This window comes from Salvelinus fontinalis, chromosome 39 (assembly GCF_029448725.1).
Source record: "Salvelinus fontinalis isolate EN_2023a chromosome 39, ASM2944872v1, whole genome shotgun sequence".
Taxonomy (NCBI): Eukaryota; Metazoa; Chordata; class Actinopteri; order Salmoniformes; family Salmonidae; genus Salvelinus; species Salvelinus fontinalis.
The window spans coordinates 10,628,607-10,646,848 of NC_074703.1; the positions used below are offsets into that span (position 1 = coordinate 10,628,607).

At 45.8% G+C, this 18,242-nt stretch overlaps 1 protein-coding gene across 3 annotated transcripts; it reads right to left on the reverse strand.

Annotated features, from left to right (window-relative positions):
• Positions 1-1,307: 1,307 nt before the first annotated feature.
• Positions 1,308-17,103, reverse strand: LOC129838238 (importin-8-like). Of its 3 annotated transcripts, none has more exons than XM_055905047.1 (25): positions 16,883-17,102; positions 15,317-15,398; positions 14,883-15,039; positions 14,470-14,628; positions 14,049-14,205; positions 13,837-13,926; positions 13,612-13,706; positions 13,390-13,474; positions 12,962-13,096; positions 12,496-12,595; positions 12,260-12,336; positions 10,167-10,283; positions 9,980-10,069; positions 9,359-9,524; positions 9,085-9,245; positions 8,567-8,692; positions 7,625-7,691; positions 6,553-6,678; positions 6,284-6,381; positions 6,112-6,207; positions 5,624-5,844; positions 3,757-3,962; positions 2,928-3,149; positions 2,660-2,789; positions 1,308-1,913 (listed from the first exon to the last, which is right to left on the reverse strand). In XM_055905047.1, coding segments are annotated over exons 1-25 (3,048 nt in total). In that variant the 5' UTR covers positions 16,967-17,102; the 3' UTR covers positions 1,308-1,912. The 3 variants fall into 3 exon arrangements, with proteins under 3 accessions (XP_055761022.1, XP_055761021.1, XP_055761020.1); XM_055905046.1 differs by having other exon boundaries at positions 7,616-7,691; XM_055905045.1 differs by lacking the exon at positions 1,308-1,913 and having other exon boundaries at positions 2,656-2,789; positions 7,616-7,691; positions 16,883-17,103.
• Positions 17,104-18,242: the final 1,139 nt, after the last annotated feature.

Genomic DNA, 18,242 nt, shown 5'->3' on the forward strand with positions numbered 1-18,242 from the left:
CAGCATCACTCTTTCTATACCGGGTCTCTCTATACCTCTCTCTCTCTCTCTCCTCTACTGGTGTGAGACTGAAGATTAGTGCAACAGCATCCTAGCATGGCCTGGAACTGTCAGGTATACGCAACGTCACCTACAGAAATCTGTCACTCAGTCATACAGACCAATAGAAATGAAGAGAGAGAGGGGGAGGGTGTTTGTTGGAGAACATAATTCACTGCAGGGCCTGCAACAGAACATTTTCTGGAGAGAAACAACTCCAGGACACTAGTCAACAACAAATAAACACACACCCTATGTTGGTTTCACCGCCCACAGAGTTCGACATCTCATCAACGCTTGGTTGCTCCTTACTGTCCTGCACACACACAGTCTTCAGTAGAAACTGCAGTGGGCTAGAACATACAAACTGCAGCCGAACACACACAGAATACTAACACAGGGAGAGAGAGACGGAGAGCACTGTTGCCGCACCAGAACCCATCCGAGCGTCCCGTCTGAAACATCAGGATCTGACTCCCAACCCTGCAAGCAGAGCACTCCGACTCCACTAGAGAATCAAATACTGACTATAAAATGCAGCCCTGTGGTATTTGGACATCTCTAACATTCCAGAGGAAACTCCTTTCAGAGTTGGCTCATTTTTCTGGACAGCTGGGGACATGAGAGAAAGAACTGTCTGGTATGGAGAGATTCCCGGCTGTGATTTGAATTTGATACCCAAGTCCAGATAGTTTGTGGACTGGTGAAAGCCAGATTTCACCATGTTATTCCCTCTGTCTTGTGTCAGAACCATGGAGGGAGGAATCCCTTTTAAAGCATCTGAACAGGGCCCTGAGAGTAGCCTGTAAATGAAAACATATTTACCCCTGCTGATACTGTTAACCTGCATGATGTTACAGTAGTTGTTCAATGCAACTGTGTTATTGAGCTGGATGTTTTATAAATGAGGATTGATTTATAAAAGCAGTGAACTCTGACCTAGTATTGATTCAACAGAGCAGGAAGAGATGTTCAAAGACGCAAAGTTTCAGCTACTGCAATATCCACATGTGCTCTATGCGAAATCAATATAAACATTTTAACCCCCACACACACCTGCAGGCAGAAGAGCACAAACCTACAAACACTCACTATAGTAACATAACAGGAAAAAGCACTGGGCTAGATGTTACATGAATGTTTATGATTTTCTTAAGTTAAATGAAAACAGTTATAAAAACAAAACAAACAAAAGCTCTCCTCCCAGCATCTTGCCCCCTATTACATTTCATCAGTGTGAAAGGACCCCCCCCCCCACCCCCCCCCCCCCCCCCCATGGGTCAAAGGTCACTGACCCCTAACCCTTAACCTTTCACCCCAAACACGTCTGTCTGTCCGTCAATAAGCACCACAGCCTTGGTTCAGACTAACTGACACATGGTTCTGATTGATGCCATGGCAACCAAGGACATCTGGCCAGTCCTCTCGAGACCATACAAAAACCAGGCTATAAAGAAACTGGGATTTTGTGTACAATACTTACATTCACTCAGTTACAGAATCACAGACCCAAGGACTGCACTGTAGTAGAAGATGAATTTGCTGGTCAGTGATACAGAGTAGGACATCAATCTCACGCACACACACACACACACACTCTCTCTCTCTCTTCGGTGGTTGTGGTCCAATTACGGTCTGGGATGTGAACCGTAAAGTGTGTAAAGTCCTGGTAGTATGGTCTCTGGTGGGTCTCCACCCAGTTCAGTTATGGATCTAGATGGCCCGGTCTTGGTGGGATCAGTAAAGTCTAGTTAGATCTGGTCTGATCTGGACTGAAACAGTTTGTGGTGTGTTTTAAATCCACTTCAGTTCAGGCCAGAACTCTGCTGCTACTCCTCCTTCCATCCAGGCCTCCGGCCATGTCCCTTACAGCTCTGAAACAACATGACACAGTGTTAGGACTCAACGGAATGGAAAATACAGCATGCTTGTCAAAATACATGTTTAAATCAACAACCTTTTACTGTTGTTGTATGTTGTATTTTACACCCTGCATCCTTATTCTTCAGCCTCACCATCTCCCAACCCATTGGCCCTCTGTCCACTCTCCCCCCATTGGCCCTCTGTCCACTCTCCCCCCATTGGCCCTCTGTCCACTCTCCCCCCATTGGCCCTCTGTCCACTCTCCCCCCATTGGCCCTCTGTCCACTCTCCCCCCATTGGCCCTCTGTCCACTCTCCCCCCACTGGCCCTCTGTCCACTCTCCCCCCACTGGCCCTCTGTTCCCCCATTGGCCCTCTGTCCCCCCATTGGCCCTCTGTCCACTCTCCCCCCACTGGCCCTCTGTCCACCCATTGGCCCTCTGTCCACCCATTGGCCCTCTGTCCACCCATTGGCCCTCTGTCCACCCATTGGCCCTCTGTCCACCCATTGGCCCTCTGTCCACCCATTGGCCCTCTGTCCACCCATTGGCCCTCTGTCCACCCATTGGCCCTCTGTCCACCCATTGGCCCTCTGTCCACCCATTGGCCCTCTGTCCACCCATTGGCCCTCTGTCCACCCATTGGCCCTCTGTCCTCTCTCCCCGCACTGGCCCTTGGTCCTCTTCTCTTTCCCAATAGGCCTCTCTCCCCATTGGCCCTCGGTCCTCTCTCCCCATTGGCCCTCTTTTCTGCCTCACCATTGGCCCTTGGCGGCGGTGCTCCTCCTCTGCTGGGACAGGCTGTAGATCTCCTGCAGCTGTTTCTTCTGGTCATCACTGAGGGGCGTGGTTAGAGACTGGTACCAAGGCTGGTCAGTGTTCTGGACCCCTATAGTACACACAGGACAGAGTAAGGGTTAGATGCCTGGTATGCATGCATATTCCTTTTTTCTCTGTGTGTGTGCGCACAAGTAGCTGTGTGTGCGTTTGTGTGCGATTTGGTGTGTGTAGATGTGTAACTGCTTACTGAGTAGGGCAGCGGTGAAGAACTGGTACTCGTCCTCTCCATTGTCATAGTCCAGGGGCGTGTTGTACTCCTCCAGGGGTGTCCCCTCCAGCCCTTCTTCATCCCAGTCGTCTTCATCATCCTCCTCCTCCTCGTCCTCGTGGCCTACGCGTGTGCAGGTCTGCTGTTGCATCATGGCGTTACAGTTTGCATTCACCTCATCCTCATCACTGGGGATCTCCTCTGTGGAGGCAACACACATGCAGACAGACAGATGCAGAGAATCACACACACATAGAAAAACAGAATGAATAGAACGAAATGACCCTTTTACCTTTTTGAAAGGCACAATTTCTCTTAATGCCGTTTTAATATACCCAATTACAGTAACAGCTGCATAGCTAACACACATAACAATTTCCTTCATCCTAACCTACCCTGTACCCTGCCGTTCTTTACACTTGACTGAGGAATGCCAGCACAGCTGCCCTGCGGCATGTAGGGCAATGTAGTGCAACTAATATGACCTGTATTCAGAGTGAGAAGTCAAGCGAGAGAGAGAGAGAGGTCCAGAGGTGTTGAAACCTGGCCATAAATGTGTAAAGCAACACGCGTGAACAGCTGAGGACTGATTCCTACCACATCCATAGCTAGGGTTAGTAGTGGCTTAATCTCCTACCATTTACATTATCCCTGGCCTTATCCCATGGCTTCCAAAAAGAGGGTATGATTCAACAGTATTAGCACCTCGCCTTCCCTTTTCTCTCCTCCTCTCTTGCCTGTTCTCTCCATTCCCCTCTCATTTGTCCTGTCTCCTCTCCTCCTCTGTCGCCCGTTTTCCTCCTCTCACCGTTCTGGTCCTCCTCAGGTACCCCAGTGCAGGCCAGTAGGTCTGGCTTGTTGAGGAGGCGGGAGGAGTAGAGGTGTTTGAGCCCCAGGAACAGGAGCAGGACGCTGGGGACGATCTGAGCCGCTACCCCTTCTACCACCACTGGCCTGGAGGGTAGCTCCATCAGAACACTCAGTCCGATGATACACATCTTACGGTCATGGAGCCTGGGAGAGAGAGAAGTGGAGAGAGAGAGAGAATGAACTACAGGTAGGTGGTGAATAAATCATGTATAGTGTACTGTATAGTCGTGGCCAAAAGTTTTGAGAATGACACAAATATTAATTTTCAAAGTCTGCTGCCTGAGTTTGTATGATGGCAATTTACATATACTCCAGAATGTTATGAAGAGTGATCAGATGAATTGCAATTAATTGCAAAGTCCCTCTTTGCCATGCAAAAGAACTGAATCCCCAAAAAACATTTCCACTGCATTTCAGCCCTGCCACAAAAGGACCAGCTGACATCATGTCAGTGATTCTCTTGTTAACACAGGTGTGAGTGTTGACGAGGACAAGGCTGGAGATGACTCTGTCATGATTGAGTTCAAATAACAGACTGGAAGCTTCAAAAGGAGGGTGGTGCTTGGAATCATTGTTCTTCCTCTGTTAACCATGGTTACCTGGAAGGAAACACGTGTCGTCATCATTGCTTTGCACAAAAAGGGCTTCACAGAAAAGGATATTGCTGCCAGCAAGATTGCACCTAAATCCACCATTTATCGGATCATCAAGAACTTCAAGGAGAACAGTTCAATTGTTGTGAAGAAGGCTTCAGGGCGCCCAAGAAAGTCCAGCAAGCGCCAGGACCGTCTCCCAAAGTTGATTCAGCTGCGGGATCGGGGCACCACCAGTACAGAGCTTGCTCAGGAATGGCAACAGGCAGGTGTGAGTGCATCTGCATGCACAGTGAGGCGAAGACTTTTGGAGGATGGCCTGGTGTCAAGAAGGGCAGTAAAGAAGCCATTTCTCTCCAGGAAAAATATCAGGGACAGACTGATATTCTGCAAAAGGTACAGGGATTGGACTGCTGAGGACTGGGGTAAAGTCATTTTCTCTGATGAATCCCCTTTCCGATTGTTTGGGGCATCCGGAAAAAAGCTTGTCCGGAGAAGACAAGGTGAGCGCTACCATCAGTCCTGTGTCATGCCAACAGTAAAGCATCCTGAGACCATTCATGTGTGGGGTTGCTTATCAGCCAAGGGAGTGGGCTCACTCACAATTTTGCCTAAGATCACAGCCATGAATAAAGAATGGTACCAACACATCCTCCGAGAGCAACTTCTCCCAACCATCCAGGAACAGTTTGGTGATGAACAATGCCTTTCCAGCCTGATGGAGCACCTTCCCATAAGGCAAAAGTGATAACTAAGTGGCTCGGGGAACAAAACATCGATATTTTGGGTCCATGACCAGGAAACTCCCCAGACCTTAATCCCATTGAGAATTTGTGGTCAATCCTCAAGAGGCGGGTGGACAAACAAAACCCACAAATTCTGACAAACTCCAAGCATTGATTATGCAAGAATGGGCTGCCATCAGTCAGGATGTGGCCCAGAAGTTAATTGACAGCATGCCAGGGCAGATTGCAGAGGTCTTGAAAAAGAAGGGTCAACACTGCAAATATTGACTCTTTGCATCAACTTCATGTAATTGTCAATAAAAGCCTTTGAAAGACCACAGTGTGACTCAGTGATGACTAACAATATAGTTGATGAAGTGGACTGTGTACAGTATGGGTCTACTAGTATTTAAGGAACATGGTTTATCCTCTGTGTACTTTATAGTGCGTTGTGTATATGGCGTAAGGGCTTAGTTTATACACTTACCCCAGGAAGAACTCCGTATCATTCATCCACTGGTTGATGAAGTGAGCGGTGATGGGCTGTGGGGTGTGGGGGAAGTGCATGTTGTCCAGCGTGTGGATGAGCAGGGCTGGGTTGTAGTAGAGAGCAGCGATGGCCACCTGCAAACACATGGTCCTCAGCTCACTGGACTTCACACCTCTGGTTAGTCGCTCCAACACAGCCTCCACGAACAACGGGATACACTGGAGGGGAAGAGAGAGTGAGAAAGAGAGAGAACGAGAGATAGCTATTGTTGACTGGGTAATATCTGTCTGACATTTACAGGAAGATCATTAAAACTGTGGCAGATCACATGGGGTTGAGAGAGAAGAATCAACACAATATTGATAGCAATCATCCCTCCCAACGGGAGATTCAGCGTATGGAAAGGGAAAGCGAACTGGTTTGGGCTGAAGTGGGACCACGTCTACCCTTAAATACTACCCAGAAGCCTTCGCGGTCCCTCTCACCTGGTCGATGCCCCTCCCCCGACACTGGAGGACGATGACCTCCAGCAGCTTAGCAGCGTGACACTCTGCGTCCTCACCTGCATCACTGGTCAGCACCTACAGCACAGGAGTCAAAGGTCAACATGGGACACTTCATCAAACTCTACCTGAACACACACACACACACACTCACCTTTTTGCACATGGTGTATATGACCTCTAAGTATTTGGGGTTGGACAGGAGCGTGTCTGTATCCACGGTAACGTAGTTGTGCAAAAGAGGCATCATATCTGAAAGAGACCAGACCGTGATCATCATCGTGTTGGGCCAGCATCAGCGTCACCATCATGCTATTCTACATTACATTCAATGTGATATTCAATGTTCACCTAGACAGGTGTGTAAGCCCAAAATTCTCACTAACAGGCAGGTGACTGTTGACCAGTGACTCAGTACTGTACCCGTGAAGTAGTCAAAGCAGTCGTGCTGGAAGACCTCATAGAGCACCGCCAGTAGCTGCCACATCTGAGGGGAGATAGTCTGGCAGGTCAGCCCAAACGCCAGGGACAGAATCTCCTCGTAGAACTCTGGAGTGGAGGGAGAAGAGGAGGAAACAGATCATAGAATTGATGTTTCCCTTTTAGAGATAAATAATCTTCCACACTGACCCCCCCCCCCCCCCCCCCCCATTCTTCCTGAAGGAAACTCTCATTATAACAGGTTATCACATAATCCATTCATTAACATAGAGCTGTAATCTCTCCTTACACACACACAGCACAGAGGTGATTACAGACACACACACACAAACACGTACAGCTAACCTTGTGGGGACATACAATTCAGTCCCATTCAAAATCCTATTTTCCGTAACCCTAATCCTAACCCGTACTCTTACCCTAACCTTAACCCTAACCCAAAAACCTAAACTTTATCCTAACCCTAAACCTAACCCTAGCTCCTAACCCTAACCCTAGCTCCTAACCTTAATATTTAACTTAATTCTAACCCTAATTCTAACCTTAACCCTAAACCCCCTAGAAATAGCATTTGACCTTGTGGGGACTAACAAAATGTCCCCAGCTGGTCAACTTTTTGTTTGTTTACTATTCTTGTAGGGACTTCTGGTCCCCACAAGAATAGTTAAACACGTCCACACACACACACACACACACACACACACACACACACACACACACACACCACAGATGGGATTACACACCCAGATACACGAGCCAATTACATCCATGACTGGTGCCTGGTCATCTGGGATTTGGGAAGTGCAAGGTGAACAGCTTTTGACAATTAGACAGTGTTGATTGTGAGACGGAAATGAACAAGGTGTTATACAAAAGAGGGGGGTGACTCACTGGAACAGGAAAGTGAGATGAATGCGGTTATTGTGTGTGTGTGTGAAAAGCACACACACACACACAAAAGGTCACAGAGAGGAATAGACACACACAGCAAACAAATGAGTATGTGTGTACACACAAAAACAGACAGTGACGTGAGCACACACACCTGCCATACCTATGATGGGCTTCTGCAGCACCAGGCCTATCACCTGTAAACAGATGCCCTCCAACTGCTGAGTGATCTGAGAGAGAGGGAGATGGAGAGGGAGAGAGAGAACACCATAACGAAAGAACGGGAGGCAGTCAAGAGGGTGAGAGAGGAAAGATACAGGCAGAAAGAGATATCAAAAGGTCAAAGATCATCTATTGATCCCAGGCTAATATCGGTCTGACATTGGGCTGGCACAATTACCGTATAACCGATGGTTACGGACGAAGACCTCCATGAAAATAACAGTCATAACCGTAAAATGCGGAAGGGGAAAAAATGTGGAACGAACAGCTGGCTGAAGACAGGACGGCAGGGCATTCCCGCGGTTGAGCGTTTCCCGCGGTAACATGGACTCTTAACAACGTTATGAAACGTTGTTGCTCCTTGCCCGAAATGTAATCTGTTCATTCAAATGATGTTAGCTGATGTGGCTCACGCAATGGAATGTATTCTGTGTAAATGTCAGTGGAGTTGAATCAACAAATCACAGCACATGTTGATGGTTAAACACTTCCTGTTTTTACTTCTATGGGTACACTCGCAATGGCCGCCAGTCCACCCATTATGCAATCATTGACTTGAATGGGGACACCCGTTCGATTCATTCTGTTTCTATGGCGGCACATGCAATCAGGAGCAGAGAGGAAGAAATATGCGTAAAAAATGCACCGGTTATTGCGGTGAGCACAGTCATTTAGCAGGCCAATTACAGTCACCCAAAACGACATGACCGTCACAGCCCTAGTCTGACATAACATTCACACCATGCTCAATAACACTGTGTGTTCAAACAAAGCAGGGGAGAGGGAGCAATCAATCACCAATCATCACACATTCAACTGGAGCTTCAGAGGACTAGATTTGGAATAGGGTGAGCGCGTGCGCGTGTGTGTGTGTGTGTCTCACCTCCTTGTGGTCCTCCATAACAGTGAGTATGGTGTCTATGGTGCTGAGGATCCCCAGAGCCATCACCGTCTTGTCTTCACTCTCCTCATACTCTTCACTCTGGAGCACCTTGGTGAAGATCTCAGCCTGGAAAGACACATATGCAGGGGGTGTTAAGGCCTTCGTGTGCTTCGGTTTGGCTGTGCTGGCTTAAAAGATCTTTAAGCGGAAAAAAGCGACAATAGTACTGTTTGTCCGTCTTGAGACACCGTAGCCAAAATAGTCCGAATTAATCTATCTAAAAAAATGGCATACCTAGGAGATCTTAGTCACACAATTTGACATCTAACGAAGATGTTTGGTGCAGAATTTCTCCTCTACCGACTTTGGCTTGCCTCAAGAAAAAATGCGGACTCCTTTGCCTTTACACACACACACACACAGATAGGAAGCATGCAGACACCTTTACACACACACACACACACACACACACACACACACACACAGTTAAACAGTAGAGCAAGACCGTGGATGCGTACCAGGTTCTGGGTCATGTCGACAGCAATGACAGCCACTTCCTGGTTGTACTCGCAGATCATCTTCTGAATGACGTTAGTGAGGTCATCGTTCTCCGTCTCCTTGATGACGTGGAGCAGCTCCTGCATGACAGGTCGGATGTAGGGCCTGATGTAGACCTTAGCTAAAGAGAGGGAGAGAGAGGGTTCAGTGTGTGTGTGTGTGTGTGTGTGTGTGTGTGTGTGTGTGTGTGTGTGTGTGTGTGTGTACGTCCATGCATGTGTGTGAACCTCAGACCTTGCTCCTGGTTGCTGACCAGTGTCTGCAAGGCGATAGCAGCCTCCACCTTGACGGGCATCTCCTTGTCTGCTATGAGGCCCTGTTTAACCAGCTCCACCGCATTCCTCAGGACCAACTCGTTATGGAAACGCAGCGGGCTGAACGAATGCAACACCCAGCACGACTGAGGACAAACACAGGGTTACAATCACTGATCTATATCCCACACGGATGGGCATCGCTATCAGTTTGGAGCCTATCCACATCATGTACAAATCAGCACCATCCACTTCCAGTCACCAAAATGTGCAGTGGTGCTTCCCAACACGTTCACCTGCCCGAAGATGGCCAGTAAGTAAAAGAGCAGGGGTGAGGGGGTAAAGAAATGCAGGAAGGGGGATGTTTAGTCTATATAAAACAGGACTGAGACCATTCTGACTCACATGGATGGACTGTATGGAACGTAGCACCCAACAGGACTCTAGGTATAAAGAGGGAAGGAGCCATTTTAAAGACTGAAGAACTGCAGACACACTCACATGTTCTTACACACCCATTCTCAGCTCCATGAGAAGAGTTGGGTTAAAGGGGCCTTGGAGTGAGCGCGCGCACGCGCGTGTGTGTGTGTGTGTGTCTCACCCTAGCCCGGAGGTATCCCAGAGGGGAGTTGAGTAGAGGGAACACATAGTTCTGTAACATCAGCTCCATCTGCTCCCTGTACACCCGCTTCTACAGGACGACAACAGGAAGAGAATACTCAGTCACAGATAGACTAAACAGGTAATAAAACAAGAGGGGAAAGTACAGAGACACACACACTGCTGACCTTCAGTAGGAGTTCGGCCAGTGAGCCGATGACGTGCAGCGCCCCATCCTTCCTGCGGGGGTCAGCAGAGGGCTCCATCATGATCTGGTGGCAGAACTCCATCATCTGGGGAAGAACCTGGGGGGGGGGGGGGCAGAGCAGTGATGCAAGTCATATCAGAGAAGACTCAGTTAACCTTTTGCCAATAGGTGGCGCAATTAGCATTTTTTATTTCTGGGTGTCACCAAATTAAACTGCCTCGTGCTCAATTCTTGATCGTACAATATGCATATTATTAATTATATTGGATAGAAAACACTTTCTAGTTTCTATAGCCGTTGGAATTTTGTCTGTGGGTGACCCAGAACTCTTTCTACAGCGAAATCCATGACAGGTACTGCGATGGTCTGAGAGCGAAGCTCTGATTTCAGATCAGTTTTGAAAGTCTCTGTATATCCTATGGAACGACATGAACTGCACCCGCCTTCCCCTGGATGTCAGTAACCAATGAGAAGTGGAATGGGCTTTCTGCGTAGCTCTCAGAGGTTATAAAAGGCGAAGGAGTGAGGGTAGCCCCCCTTTCGACTCTTGCCATTACGCAGAAGAGGACCTCGGGACGCCATTTTCAGAGGCTCGGTTATCAACGTGAAATGTATCTGTCTGTAATTTAATTCGATATAGGAGTTAGAAACATCATAACGTAGTTAATCTGAACCGTTTTATAGCAATTTAGATCCGTTTAGTGCGATTTTGAGGCATTGCTTTGTTATGCACTTTCAAGCACCGGGCACGTTTCTGGGTCCCGGTCGAACGTTAGTGGTCATTTCGACGGACAGAGGACATCTTTCGACCAAAAGAAAATTAGACCCAAGAAAGGATGCATTGCCCAAGAATCTGATGGAAAATCACCTCATAGTAAGAAATATTTAATATGATAAATCGTTGTTCTGTCGAAATATTTTAAACGCATAATCCGCCATTTTGTTTGCTATAGCTTCGCTTGGCGAACCCTGTATTGCACAGTAAGGATAATTTTAGAAATGTAAATCAGCGATTGCATTAAGAACTAATTTGTCTTTCGATTCCTGTCAACCATGTATTTTTTAGTCAAGTATATGATTAGCTTTCGATTAAACTAGATCACTATGAAAGATGGCGTCCGACATGTTCAGGCTTGATTTGCTACTATTTTCATTGTATAACCACGTTTTTTTATGGCTAAATATGCACATTTTCGAACAATCAATATATGTATGTTGTAATATGATGATACAGGAGTGTCATCGGAAGAATTCTGAAAAGGTTAGTGAAAAAATGTATATCTTTTGGCGATGATAACGATATCGCTCCCTTTGGCTTGAATTCATGCTGGGGTGACGTTTGCACACGTGGTATGCTAACTTATCGATTTATTGTGTTTTCGCTGTAAAACGCTTAGAAAATCTGAAATGTTGTCTGAAATCACAAGATCTGTGTCTTTCCATTGCTATGCTTTGTCTATTTTTATGAAATGTTTTATGATGAGTAAATTGGTCATACACGTTGCTCTCTATAGTAATTCTAGCCGCTTTGGTGAGATTTGTGTTGGTGGCTGCAATGGCAAACTATGATTTATACCTGAAATATGCACATTTTTCTAACAAAACCTATCCTATACCATAAATATGTTATCAGACTGTCATCTGATGAGCTTTTTTCTTGGTTAGTGGCTATCAATATCTTAGTTTAGCCAAATTGGTGATAGCTACTGGTGTTGAGAAAAAATGGTGGACAAAGAAAAAGGGTGTCTTTTGCTAACATGGTTAGCTAATAGATTTACATATTTTGTCTTCCCTGTAAAACATTTAAAAAATCTGAAATGGTGACTTGATTCACAAGATCTGTATCTTTCATTAGGTGTCTTGGACTTGTGATTTAATGATATTTAGATGCTACTATTTAAATGTGACGCTATGCTAGCGATGCTAATCAGTGTGGGGGGGGTGGGGGGGTGGGGGGGGATCCCGGATCCGGGTTTCAGAGGCAGTAAAAGTTAAGGAAAGGAAATGAGGAAAGTAAGCTATTTAGGACTGTTGGGTAGTTTTTGTTAGGTTCTAGTGTGGTTCTCCACTCACCTCCTTCCTCTTGCGGGCTGCTTTACACAGGAGGCCCTGGGCGGCGGTGGCAGGGAGGGCATGGTCATCATACACATCTGGAACAGAGAAAGAAACCCAGCCAAGATCACAACATCTCTATTCTATGGAAGCCATACATTTTCAATCTGACATGCCATTATGTATACTGACCATTCAATGTCCCTCTACCTCCATAACTACTAACTGATTGAGTTATGGAACGTGTGTCTACTCACTGAACTTCATGCGGATGTACTCGTATGGATCCTCCTGCCACAGTTTCTCATCCTCGTCTTTGTAACACATTAGAGGGAAGATCACCTCCTGGCTGATGGTCTGTGGAACACAGTACACACACGTTCAGGTTAACTACTAACTACTAGAAGTGGAATTGTAACATAGTTTTTAGAAGCATAGCAGTATTCAGATTAGCTCAATTACTAAGTATATAAAACAGCTGATTTAAATGCCGACATGAAGATGGATCAAAGTTAAATTTGATCATCACCTGCCACATACTGTAACTCAATCCAAAGTGTATTGTCACAACCTTATAACAAACATAACAATGGTATAACAAAGTGTAATTACACACATAATCCCACATTTGTGATGGAGAAGCGCTATATATATATATAAATAAAATCCATTATTATTAACGTGTCACAGGGATACAGGTGTAGTGGTGTCTGTATGACCCGCCTGCATGTGCGGCTTCATGTGTTTCCAGGTGAGGGAGTGAGACAGGCCCTGGTTCAGGTAGTTAAGAGACTTCTGGAGGACGTGAGGCGTGACATACTGCTTCTGTCGGTGTTGGTCCAGCACCTTCAACAGGACCTGAAGGAGACCACCCAGAGACCAGGTCACAACAGATCGTACGGGGTCAGACTTAACAGAAGTCTGCTGCTACTCATGTACACACATACATCAACATTGGTAGATGTGGACAACAGACATATATATATATATATATATATATATATATATATATATATATATATATATATATATATATATATATATATATATATATATATATATATATATATATATATATATATATATATATATATATATATATATATACATTCAAGGTTTGATGTCATATTTAGAGTGTTACGAACTCTTACCTGTTGGATCCCTACAGCGTACGTCTTCAAGAAAAAGTCTGCAAACTCAAAGTACTCCTTTGTCACGTTGCCTGGGCTTCCGTACCTACCACACAAGTGTAGAACAGCACGGTTAGACTGAAGAAAAAGGCTACGATCCACAAACACACAAACATATTCACATCAACATCTACCTACATCCAAATTCATCAACACACAAATACATCTCCCGTGCCCCCTCACCTCTCGAACAGTCTGGTGATGATGTGTAGGGCCCACTTCTTACTCTTCCACCACACCAAGTCAGGACGGTCGTCCTCATCCACCTCCAACGTCTCCTAGCAACCACACACACACACACACACAAAGGTTCGCTACTCCCCTTCAATAAAAATAAAAAACGTAGGTCGAAGAATTTGCAGAAGGCAGGCAGGTCGACACAACGAAGAAGGATGAAATAAAACTTACTGGGGGGACATCTCTGTCCATAACAGCTCTGAGGATCTCCATCCATTGGGTAATGACTGTGTTATTAATCAGCTGGAGAGGCAGGGAGTACTGCAGGAGCAGAATAGAGACACACTGGTATTAGTATCACACAAACGTACGCACGCCACATGCAGTCAGTCACAGACACTTGAGCGTGCACAGTCAGTCAGTCACACAGTCCCTTCTCTCACCTGTACGAGTGCGTGGAAGATCTTGAGGATCTGTTTCTGTATGAGGACAGAGAAGATGGTGCCGTCAGGCAGTAGCTGGGTGACGAGCTGCTGTATACGGGGCAGGAAGATCTGCATGGCTGCTAGCAACGGATCCCTCTCCTCCGCCTTCTTATACCTGACACACACAGACACAGATACACACACAGACACAGCACATCAGCAGGAGACAGCACACAGACGTGATATCGTCGACAACAGGCTGGGTGCAATGACTGAAAAATGTGAACGGAATATTCATTTATATCATTCAGCTTATACACTAGAACTACTAAACTAGGACTGAAAATGGTGGCTCAAAACAATGCGTCGTTATGACTTGATCACTAGTGAGAGTGATGGGTCCTCAGGTGGGACAAACAGCGCCGGTTGGTTGACTCACTCGTAGGTCTTGACCAGCTGGTAGAGGGCCAGCAGGCTGCCGTACCAGCTGCCACTGTTCTGAGACTGCAGATACAGGCCGATCTTATCCACTATGGCCGTCCAGCGCCCGGGGAAGTCGTGCTTTATGATGGTTCGCAAACACACTGTCAACTGGGCCCTGGGAGAGAGAATACACACACATAGATCAGCATTGTATTCTTTCTAGAACATGCCATCACTAAATGATCCTCCCATCGCTCTTCATTGGGCACTTGTAGTCACAGATGACCTATACAGTCAAGTGACGCGATTTCAAAGGCTCTAGGTGGAGCAGAGCACCGGAGCAGGGCACCACCTGCCCTGAGTACCAGGCTAAGAGGTAAGGGTTAGTGGGTTAAGGGAGGTAAAGAAGGTTAGGACAGCAGGACCCACCGGATGGACTCGGGACACTGGATGATGCCCTCCACGATGTTGTCTCTGATCTGCGTGCGGTCGTTCTCGTGGATGTTGAAGGGGAACACCACCTCCCCTAGAGAGGGCTCACGGTCCTGCCAGTACTGGCTCACCATGTTCTTTAGGTAGATGGCCGCTGGCACACAGAGATATACATCACTCAGACTGGCAAGACTGACACAATTCTACCTTACAATTCATTAATTTGTGTGGCAGCTAAAAAGCAAGCTTGATGAAGAATCTTCATTGAAAGTGATATTTTGTCCAGGACTAGGCTTAATCTATGTCCCGGGACACCGGCCCAAAGTGAGGCTATTAATCAGTGTTGTTTATAGTTGTTGCATTGATCCAGTGATGTTTTAAAAACAGCCAGATGCAGGTCTTTATGTAATGTTCTGAGGCAGGGTTCTTACCTGCTTGGCGAACAGGGAACTCCACCTGTTCGGACACAATGATCTGGAGCAGAGTGGGGGCGAAGTTGATGATCTTGTACGACTGGAACACACAAAATAAGATACTGCTTTGAAATGAGCTCAAGCCAAATCGGACCACATACAGTCAAGCGCCTGACTACTTCAGCTGTCAGTTTCACATCTACAGCACACCGTGAGCACAGTGGTCAAAACAATTATATGATGACAGGGCAGTGTAAGGAGGTGGATTCCCAGGTTGTTTGTTGAGGTCAATACTAACTGAAGAACAAGGAAAATACAGAGCAGGTGAAGTATGTAGCTTATTGGCTCGCTCTCACATCAATCTTGCTGGACCAGTTATCAGATTTAAGGTAGTAAAAAAGAGCCATGGTCTGTCAAAGATATAACCAGCAACCAACAATTTAAAACAGGAGGAATATTTTGTACCGAACGCTTTCTCTTTCCCTCACTTTATCTCCCTCTATCCCTCCTCCTCTGCTGCAGAACAGTCAGCATTCTGTCTCCAGCAAATGCCCCCAAACTCACTTGGTTGAATCACTGACAGGCATTTCACACAGACACACCAATCATTTGTCCTGATTAGTGTAAACCTACTGAAGTGGACATTATGCAAAGTCAAGGTAGTGCAGGCCTATTGCAGATGTAGTTATTTTCAGTGATGCAATCATGCCCTAGGCCTGCATATGCTACAAGTCTTATGTTACCCATCTTTCATTAGGGCAATGAGCAGTTGAAACTAACACAGCGTTCTGCCCGCCCCTAATTCAGTAAAAAGCTGAGGATGTGGCTGGAGAAAAGGAACTACTCTTAAATTCGTAGACAGAGCTATGGGTGCAAGGCCTGACCACCCATGAAATAAACACGAGGCTATAGAGTTTGTTTACGTTTCCCTTTGTTTACAAACAGAGTGAAACAAGTTTATCTTTTGGATTCTGATGGGGTAAGACAGTGGAACTAAACTCGTGAGATTCTTCAAGAATCAATAGGTACATATCATGAATTTATAGTCGAAAAATAGATGTAGCAATTGCAATTTGACCCTTTAAGATGCTTTGACAAGATACATTTGTCTATCGCATTTAGATTTGGTTTTGGATGAAAGAGCGATTCGGCGAATTCACCGGTCAAATCTCATCAAAATCGTAAACTTTTACTATCGCTAGCTGAAATTGCTGCAATTGTTACAATGTTTCAACTCGCGCATTATGTCTACAATTACAATCCAATCGGACACTTGCTAGCTACATTGTTTCACGAACAGCCACATCTCTGGACTGCTGCACAGTGTGCGTCCACTGCCTCACAAATCTATTGTTCTCCGGTGCAACAGTTTGTGTCGGAAGTTAAATTAAATGTCAATCTACTGTTTCGTGTCCTAAACAATAAACAGAGAGATGCACATATAAGTTATAGAACGACAAATGATTGATCCCGAAACACGGCCTTATTGCGATCCAAATCATAAACACGGACAACCATTTCTGGAAATTGGTTCATGCTGACCGGATAATAAAAACAACAAAGTTATTTTGGGCATCCACCCACCTGATTGAGTTCGTTTTCAGCCGCTATCCGGAGGTTGGGATCTATCGTCCCTTTCAGTGCTTGAATTATCCGATTGGGATCCATAATGTCTAATCGAGCGGTAATTGCTATGTTTCACAATTACATTTATGAACTGCTTCAAATTCGGCAAAGCGTTATGGAGCTGCCCAAGCCCTGCCCCATTTTACCGGCAATCAGCAGGCGGTGGACGCAAAGCAATGTAAATAGTGGCGATTTACGATAACCCTTCTTTCTTCTTTTCTCTGTAATAGGTATAGACAGTGCAGAGATGAGTTTTTACTGCCACCTTAAGAGCTGGAGTGGTCATGACTGAAAACATCCCTTCTGTCACAATAAAAAAAATAATATTTTTTTATTTTTTTATTTCACCTTTATTTAACCAGGTAGGCTAGTTGAGAACAAGTTCTCATTTGCAACTGCGACCTGGCCAAGATAAAGCATAGCAGTGTGAACAGACAACAACACAAAGTTACACATGGAGTAAACAATAAACAAGTCAATAACATGGTGGAAAAAAAGAGAATCTATATACAATGTGTGCAAAAGGCATGAGGAGGTAGGCAATAAATCGAATAATTAGAATTTAGCAGATTAACACTGGAGTGATAAATCATCAGATGATCATGTGCAAGTAGAGATACTGGTGTGCAAAAGAGCAGAAAAGTAAATAAATAAAAGCAGTATGGGGGGTGAGGTAGGTAAATTGGGTGGGCTATATACCGATGGACTATGTACAGCTGCAGCGATCGGTTAGCTGCTCGGATAGCAGATGTTTAAAGTTGTTGAGGGAGATAAAGGCTCCAACTTCAGAGATTTTGGCTGTTGGCCAAGGTTGGAGTCGCCAGGAGGAAGGCATGGCCAGCCATTGAGAAATGCTTGTTGAAGTTTTCGATTATCACAGATTTATCGGTGGTGACCGTGTTACCTAGCCCCAGTGCAGTGGGCAGCTGAGAGGAGGTGCTCTTGTTCTCCATGGACTTTACAGTATCCCAGAACTTTTTGGAGTTAGAGCTACAGGATGCTACAAATTTCTGCTTGAAAAAGCTGGCCTTTGCTTTCCTGACTGACTGCGTGTATTGGTTCCTGACTTCCCTGAACAGTTGCATATCACGGGGGCTATTCGATGCTATTGCAGTTCGCCACAGGATGTTTTTGTGCTGGTCGAGGGCAGTCAGGTCTGGAGTGAACCAAGGGCTATATCTGTTCTTAGTTCTGCATTTTTTGAACGGAGCATGCTTGTCTAATATGGTGAGGAAGTAACTTTTAAAGAATGACCAGGCATCCTCAACTGACGGGATGAGGTCAATATCCTTCCAGGGTAACCTTAGATTTGGCGTGA